At 41.2% G+C, this 8,694-nt stretch overlaps 1 protein-coding gene across 2 annotated transcripts; it reads right to left on the bottom strand.

Moving 5' to 3' along the window:
- Positions 1-229: 229 nt before the first annotated feature.
- LOC123139278 (serine/threonine-protein kinase PBL27) lies at positions 230-7,580 on the bottom strand. 2 transcript variants are annotated; one of them, XM_044559074.1, is made up of 16 exons: positions 7,349-7,580; positions 6,943-7,254; positions 6,586-6,850; positions 6,199-6,424; positions 5,926-6,124; positions 5,289-5,501; positions 5,123-5,170; positions 4,598-4,690; positions 4,294-4,473; positions 3,919-4,177; positions 3,593-3,815; positions 3,369-3,501; positions 2,610-2,831; positions 2,359-2,460; positions 877-949; positions 230-784 (listed from the first exon to the last, which is right to left on the bottom strand). In XM_044559074.1, exons 2-16 carry the CDS (start codon positions 7,120-7,122, stop codon positions 552-554), a joined length of 2,649 nt encoding a protein of 882 aa, XP_044415009.1. In that variant the 5' UTR covers positions 7,123-7,254; positions 7,349-7,580; the 3' UTR covers positions 230-551. The 2 variants fall into 2 exon arrangements, with proteins under 2 accessions (XP_044415009.1, XP_044415010.1); XM_044559075.1 differs by lacking the exon at positions 7,349-7,580 and having other exon boundaries at positions 230-776; positions 6,943-7,197.
- Between the last annotated feature and the right edge of the window lie 1,114 nt (positions 7,581-8,694).

The following is an 8,694-nucleotide window of genomic DNA, read 5'->3' on the forward strand; positions in this document are numbered from 1 at the left end:
TCCACTAAGATAGATCGTATCACCAGCATACCGAAGATGGGTGATGCCATGAGGAAGGAGGTGACAAACGCCAGGAGTTATATGCCCAGCCGAAGCCAAAAGGATAGAAGAAATAGGATCACCTTGTCGTAGGTCCCTACTATTGACAAAGTATTTACTAACCGAACCATTAATAGCCATAGCCGTGTGTCCCTCAGACACCAGCTGCATCAGTCTGTGCACGAAACCAGATTCAAACCCCTTGACATGTAACACTTGTTGCAAGAAATCCCAGCTTACCGAATCATAAGCCTTTTCAAAATCTAGTTTGAGAATAATAGCCCTAGAGCAACGCTGAGGTCATGCACAATCTCGTGCAAACAAAGAACACCCTCCAAGATATGTCTCGCTTTGATGAAGGCTGACTGAGTAGTACCTGATACTAGAAAACTTTAAACCGACTCATATTATGATTTCCTATCTCTACTCTAACACGTATCTCTACTCTAACATGTTTGGATTACTCTAACACTGAACACCCAAGTATCAGTGGCTAGCTGAGGCAAAGACTTCTATTTCTGGAGGAACTTCTGCTTTCCACGTGAGATGAGGTTCCACAGACTCCTAGTGCGGGAGTCAGGCTCTTGGTCGTGGACGGGGATGTCCACCTTCTCTGTGGCATCCACCATAATTATCTGCGCGAGGTACTTCATCTTGCGCAGCGCCGTCACGACCACCACCACGTCCACGTTTCCCACCACCGTCAGCGTGCTCTCGCTGCTGTCGAATGTCAATGACTGGATCCCTGATATGGTTAAACAGCATCGGTCGAGACAGAGGACACATGAATGACAAGGCGTGAGGAAATCATGGCTATAGTAGAGAGAAAGACTGTACCTTTGACCTTTGACATAGCTCGCAAGATGAGTGATTTGCTGTTACTGTAGTTCATCGGCACCTTAAGCACTATCTGGTTGAGAAAAATAATGACTAACCAATAAATTTCATATATACACAAGAATACATAAATTAGGATACTTGAAGATTAATTTGTATGCATGGTATACCATCCTTGCTGAAACATACTTGCCTCAAAGATTAATTTGTAAAAAAGAGTGCAACTTCAGAAGAAAAAAGTAATGCAATTTCTGTTCTTGCAAACATATTTGCTATTATTCAGTTACCAGAATTTTTAGGGGTTTATTTGTTTTCTTGCCACCATCCTATTTTCAACTACTATAATTACACACACTAGACACTAGTAAGTTACAGATGGGTTGCTACGGAATGTCAGAATAGTATGTTGTCATGGTAGACACGCTGATTCACAAGTATTTAAACTGCTTTGATTACTATGGCTAGGGACATTCTCTATCCTTTTATCATCCTCTTTGCTAGTTTGATATTTGGTATTTTCGAAAAATGTTTGTGATGGCCGCTAAAATTAGTGTTTGGTATTATATTTGTCGAATACCCATTCTAGTGGCATCTTTGCCACACCGTGATAATCTTTTGTTCTCAAATTTCCTTGAGCACATAGATATAAGTGCATGCGCATCAAGTTTGACTCTTTGATGTTGAGGCTAACCCGTTGCCCATTATTTCTCTCGGTTCGACATAAGTTTAGTCTAATACTCCCATTGAGAGACTGCACATCCCAGGTTATCGGCCGGCAGGTCAGCGAGACGGTGGAAGCGGCGGCGCTGTTGCCGGAGGTGAGGAGGAACAGAGGTCGGGTGAGGGAAAGACTTGGATTGAGCAGATAACGACACTGGGGGTTGGAAAGTTAGGGTTAACAGTGGAGAAGAGAGGAGGATCATGGGCTGCTAGACGAAGATCTAATGGCTACAAAATTTGACTGGGATTTCTGAAACATTTCAGTAAATTGACTATTACACGTCCTGCTTAAGAATCTATAAACTTTATTAGTACATGTATTTTGTAAAAAGACTTGTTTATGTGAAACATAGTTATGTAAGATGTAAATCCAACATCCTACAGTATTTGCCAGCAATTTAAACAGAAGCAGTTATTGGACAGTGTAAGCTTTTTCAGAAGCCTTTCTCTGTTGACTAGCTTTGAGAATTAATTACTAATTCCAATCTTAAAAACAAGACGTTTTAGACACATCATATCGGAAATGCATCGGCCATTAATTTCTACTATAATATAATTATATAATCTAATAAATTGTTATTTGAAAGTATATTTAAAACAAATCTGTACATATGGATTTTACACATGAAGAAAAATATTTAGAAATGTCAGTAGTCGATTTTTTTTATCAAAACCATGCTCAGAATGTCATTTTTTGGATTGGGGGAATAGTTGGCAGACCATTAAGATTTTACCGCTTGTTTGAGGGAGCTCCTAACTTACCCTAACGCCCGTCGGTTGTAGCACCATTGGTGCATTTGGCACTGGTGACGCTTGTAATTCCTCTCCTGATGGTTGCAATGTTGCTTTGGAAGTAAAAATCATCTGCATATAAGCCATCACCTTAGACAGATCACTTATTTTGCAGCAAAAATGTGAATAATGAAACAGGTTCTCAGGTCAAATTAAATTAGGGATCAGGAGTAAGTATATATAATATGTCATATTGCCATGGCACCAATGTACATATATACCTGCTCTGAGGATGAATCACATACGTCACTTTTGACTGGCAGTTCTGTTTCCTCTTTATCAAGCCAATCAATGATATCACGTGTAATGGGTCTGTTCCTCGGGTCATGGTCCATGCATCTTACCCCTATATCAATGCATACTTTTATTTGCCGGTAAGATGCTTCGAATGTGTACCCCTTAGTTGCGTCCAGTTCCAACTTACTCCTCCAACTTTCAACTATCTATGAATTTGAAAATTATGGTTTGAATTAGGGATCAGGGGCATATGTGTTATCATAAATCACATATATTCAACTGAATATGCAAATTGTGACTATTCAGATATCAATATAAGTTGTAAAACTAGAGAAACTGCATAAGGTTTGTTCTAGCCAAGACTAGGAGAAAGAAACAGAAGGAAATTTCTGCATGGACAGTAGATTCCTGCCATGAATTCTTTTGGTTTTGACGAGCAGTGGATTTTGTTTTCCTTTGTAGGTTTTTCCATGTTCCTCTTAAAAATGTGCCAGCTTTGTGCATATTATCTCTTATCTACTTGAAAAGGCAACACAACTGCCAGTTTCTCAGAAGGGGAAAAATACCCATTGTTTTCATTGAAATTCCTTTATCTCTTATTTTCATCGCCATTCTGAATTCTATATAAATTCTAGTGTTCCATGTATGTTTGCTACCATGATAATATGCAAAACTGTAATGTGAGATGACCATTTTGAAAATGTTTCCTTTATACATACGTGCTTAAATAAAACTAGTCTTACACTCGCTATGTTTGAGTAGTTCTCATTGTTTTGTCCAGTTACTATCTGCATGATTATAACTCCTAAACAGTATATGTCAGATTTAAGTGTGATTTCTCCACCAGCCAAATATTCCGGCGTTGTCATGTATGCCCTGCATGAATAAATAATTATCAGACACAAAGGTATTTCAATCCTATCATTGTCTCACAGAACAATGGAGTTTTAGCATAGACTCGGCTTACAGCGCTCCATCGATGTCTTTAAGGATAGTTCGTCCTATCTCTTCACTAAAGACTCTTGAAAAACCATACTCCAATATTTTGGGCACCATTTTCTCATCAAACAGTACATTTTCTGGTTTGAGATCCATATGAGAAATACAATTTTTGTGAAGATAATCCAAGCCTTGACAAATTCCTTTAATTGTTTGATAGCATGTGTGCCAGTCAAATCCACCAGATCCATCTAGATTAGTGAATATACTGTCAGAAATGTGAAATATAAAATTAATAAAAGTATGATGCAAAAAAAGGTAAAGGGATCAACTGGATCGTGTCACCCCACATACCAGTAAGATGCATCTGAAGATTTCCGTTACGTAGATATTCGAAGCAGAGCAATCTCTCTCGCTTCATAATAGCAATGATTTTGTCGCCTTCCCTTATCACCTTCCATTGTATGTCAGCACAATAACCTAGAAACCGTGCTATGTTCTTGTGCTTAACACTAGTCAGGGAATTAGCTGCGTCAAGAAATAGTAAGTCACCAATTTCAGGTGCAATTCTGAGCCTCTTCACAACAACAGTACCCCCATTTGAAAGATTTCCCTGTTTAATTTCCCTTGTTAGGATGAACTAGCTTGAGCATTTACGGGTTTTAGTGTTCACAACATTCAAGTTAAGTATAGCTGAGATTGGATGTTTGTTCAATTAAGTAGGCATACCTTGTAAACCACTCCTAACCGACTTCTAGAAATCTCATGGTCTTCAGAGAATTTATTGGTGATCTCTGCTAAGAGTGATAACTCAAGACATGTAGGCTCAACACTTCCATTATGCAGCATGCTCTCCAGGACATTATGTTTATTAGCTTCATCTGGAATACTATGAAACAATACTTTGATCTGCAAAGGTGTGCAGCCATGTGAAACAATACTTTTTGTAATACAAATCAGTGTTATGATGTCATTGTTAACCTTTGTCAAATTGTATTTACGCGCGCCTAGAAAATTTTCTTAATATACTTGCCTCAGATTTGGTCTTTTCTGGTCCCATATTTTCATAAGTATCTGTCAATTCTGCATGATGTCCATCATAGGCCTCCTCTCGGCGGGGACTCATCTGCAATTAAGGGTGTGCTGGTTCAGTTTCTTCCCTGATAATGGGAAGTTTATTAATCTCTTTTTTTAAGGAAATGCCAGTTCAATTAACTAGGAGTAGCATGTTGTTTTGAATTGACAATCAGGAAAAAAACTGAATCAACAGCGTGTATTTTTATGTTGTTGGATTACACTAATTAGATCACAGATATTATTTTTCGAGGACCCAACAGGAGCATGACATTAAGTACGACGAAAAAGGAAATGCTATACAAGCCGGCCATGAAGATGGTCAACCAAAGCCGCCCAAAAAACAAGCCATGAGGACCACTAACACAAGTTTAAAAAGTCAGCTGCAAGCACAGGTTTTTGTGGTGCTTGGTAAATACCATGGTAATCTGTTTACAGAGGATTTAGTTTACTGCACTTCCAAATTAGGCCTGAGAAGACTCACCTCGGACCTCTTATCTCCTTCCTGTGGAGCATCCGAAGCTTCACCTGCCTATTGAGACCAATCACACCTCAGCACATACACCAGTTCATGCCAATATAATTGAAAATGGAGGTGTAGAAAATTTCTTAAAAATTGGGAGCATGTTTTGTGATGTGAGTGAACATACCTGCACTACTGCTGAAATCCTGCTCACACTAGTTTTGATGGATACATCGATAATACTCACTTCATCAAGCCTATCGATCATATACTTCGTAGCTGGTCTATTACCTGGGTTAGGTTCAACGCATTGTATCCCTAACTCGATGCATACACGTACTTGTTCCAACATCCTGTCTTCCCGTGATTTCGGCAGCCTTGTCCTCCAAGTTTCAAGTATCTGTGAGATTACGACTGAGTTAAGAGTTGTGAAAACGATCAACATCCTTAAAGAAATATATACAATCTATATGAATTTCATATGTCATGTTAGAGTGTAGTAAAACATCAATTTAGGTAACAGACTAACAACGAAAATCTCAAAATTTAACCATGGATTCGAGTCAAATATAACATCATGTACATTGCATTCCTCATGTTTTTCAAAACATGTAGAAATACAAGATAAATATTCCTTGAATATAGTCCATTATATGCCTATAATTGTTTGCATGCCTTTTAATCCATGTTTTTTAATGTATTTCTTTTTAGTAGTACGTACTACATTCATCTTTTTCCACCTAAAATGTTACTGCTACCTACACATTCTGAAGATAGTGTTGTTTGATTCTCATATCTTCAAAAGCTTAATTGCTTCAACTTACTTTCTCTTTGAAGCACTGGAAAGGTGCGCTGGTACTTTGGGAACTATTGTCCCTGCTGAAGTGTTGGAGATCTGGAAATGCACTCAGGGGATAGTTTCTAGAACCAGTGAGCATCTCGATAATTATTACACCCAAACTGTATATATCTGCCTTGATGGAGACTACACCTTGGAGTATGTATTCTGGTGCCATATATCCACTGCAGCATGATTTGAAAATTTGAGGCACTGCAAGAAGGATTATAAGATGCAATAAAAAGAAGGTATAGCTTACTGTGTTCCTGGACGATTCACAGTGATGATTCGGGATTGCTTGTCACCAAAGATCCTTGACAGACCAAAATCGGCAATTTTTGGTACCATAGTAGCATCCATCAATATATTTTCAGGTTTCAGATCCAGATGAACAATATGGCATTTCTCGTGAAGGTAATGCAAACCAGCACAAATTCCCCTAACTATTTCATATCGCGTGTTCCACTCGAGGCCCGAAGATTCATCTGTTACATTGATAAAGAGAAGAAAGAGAAACGATTTTAAACCATTTCAATGATTACACGTGTGGTACCCTAACAACCGAGTCATGATCTCATAAAGTAACACTGCAGGGAGGAATAAAGATAAAAGGAAACGAACAATGTAGAGTTTTTCCTTATCATACCGGAGATATACTTGTCAAGGCTTTTGTTACATATGTGCTCAAAGCAGAGTAATCTTTCTCGTGTTTCAGCAAAAATATAATTCCCACTTCCTCGCAGGTCTATGGCTTCCCAACTTGATTTTGCACAGTAACCAACAAACCGCACCACATTTTTGTGCTTGATCCCCATGAGAGAACGGACTTCCTTCTGGAATATCTCATCTTCCAGCCTGTGTAAGTCAAAAAGCTTCTTCACAGCAATAATTTGCCCACTCAGAAGAACTCCCTGTGATACAAGCCAGATCTCTCTTGATATAATGCATTATTACTAACAAACATTTGATAAGTGGATCAGGCGGGATTGAAGTGCATACGAACCTTGTAAACCACTCCATATCCACCTCTGCCAAGTTCCCGCTCAACCGAAAAATCACATGTGATGGCTTTCAAAAATTCAAATGGCAGAAAAATTGGAGTTGCAGTTGGATCCTGCAGCTTCTCCTCCCATGTATCAATTGAACCAGACATTTTCAGCAGCAGATCTCCCTGGGTTTCCATCTATATGTGCAGCTACTTTGTTTCCAAGTCTAAAAATCCAGCCCCCCCCCCCCCCCCCCCCCCCCCCCGCGCTTCACGATAATCCAAAGAAAGAAGAAAAATCTTTGAAATGTCGGAGCTGGGGGTTTAATCCTGTGTGCAGCACACAGCCCAACGCGATGATAAAATATCGGTCGTAAAGGTAGCTAGGGAAGCAAATACCCGAGAAGAAGGTAGTAATACGAACCTGCTTAGCTGAAGCCCTGTGGTTTCCGTGCTCCAGAGGGTAGTTTAGCTCCCAGATGCAAAGGTGTAGATCGGCTTATTTGGAGCCGAGATGTGGTTGAGCACGGAGACGAAGAAGCAGGTTGATAAACGCAACCAGTGGGTTGGTGGGGGCTGGGGTATGTTAGTGAGGGGTGGGTGGTCAAGAGGCACCGCAAATCGATTATCTTCCAGACTTTCCACACGCGGAATCGCACCAGGGTTGAGGAGGGGGCTCACCTGTTATAAAAAATTCAAATTAAATTAAATTAACAGGAGCTTTAGACAGGGGGCGTGTTTAGGGGACGGAGCAAACAAACTACTCCCTCCGTCCCATAATGTAAGACATTTTTTGACACTACACTAGAGTCAAAAAAACGTCTTACATTATGGGACAGAGGGAGTAGAAGAATATTCCACACTCACAGTCGCATCAGCCGATGCGGGAGGAAGTAGCAAAATCCAGAGGTTGACGTGCTCACGATGGAGCTCGGCGATCTGACGCAACGCAACGGAAGGCGAACGCCGTCAAGGCCACTTTGTTTCGGGCCTTGCCATGCTAGACCACCCAAAGCACTGCGAGGAGGTTCCAAATCTCGACGTCCTTCCTAGCAGCAGCCAGCAGGTTCTTCGAAGCTCGAAGCTGGCCTGCGTAGGCCTGATGCCATCCTCCAGCATGCGCACGAACACCTACAGAGCTTCGCTGGGACGCCCAGTCGCTCGGTCTTGACGTGCCGACCGAACAGAGTGTTCCCGGGGACGACGTTCTTTTCAGGCATTGCGTCGAACAGCCTGCTGGCGACGACGACGCCGCCTTAGAGGTACTGCGCACAGGAGGCAGAGCGACGAGTGGGGGAAGAAGGCGGTACCGGGGAGCGAACGGGCGCGGCGAAGTTGGTGCGCGTGGACTGGCATCCCGAGGCGCAGCGCGGGATCCGGGAAGCGCGCCGTCGACGTCGATGCCATATGTGTGCCGTTTCCAGCACCCCGTCCACCGTCTTCGCTCTATTGGGCACGACCCTCGTTTCTTCGCTTTCTTTGAGGAAGCGGAGAGCGGGTAAACTTGTGTTAGAACGGTCACTTTGATTCTTATATATTTGTACAAGTATTTTTTTCATAACGGAGGCAAAAGATTTGTCTCTGTTTACAAATAAGGGATAATACAGTTCTGCAAGTACCCAGGGATACGGCATCCGATTATTCTCGCGTTACAATATGCCCTAGATTCCTAGCACCCGCAGTAACCCAAAGCTTAGCCTCATCAACAACAACCTTTAAAAGAATTGGCAGCGTCGCACTCTTGTGGCGGAAAACACAAGAGTTTCTTTT

This window comes from Triticum aestivum, chromosome 6B (assembly GCF_018294505.1).
Source record: "Triticum aestivum cultivar Chinese Spring chromosome 6B, IWGSC CS RefSeq v2.1, whole genome shotgun sequence".
NCBI lineage: Eukaryota > Viridiplantae > Streptophyta > Magnoliopsida > Poales > Poaceae > Triticum > Triticum aestivum.

What these genes read in the sequence shown, in the direction of transcription:
- LOC123139278 (XM_044559074.1), bottom strand. Translation starts at nt 7,122, where the DNA reads ATGGAAACCCAGGGAGATCTGCTGCTGAAAATGTCTGGTTCAATTGAT. An exon ending in GTGAATCGTCCAGGAACACA is followed by an intron (nt 6,125 to 6,198) that starts GTAAGCTATACC and finishes ATCATGCTGCAG; the next exon opens with TGGATATATGGCACCAGAAT. An exon ending in AAGGAGATAAGAGGTCCGAG is followed by an intron (nt 4,691 to 5,122) that starts GTGAGTCTTCTC and finishes CCTTAATTGCAG; the next exon opens with ATGAGTCCCCGCCGAGAGGA.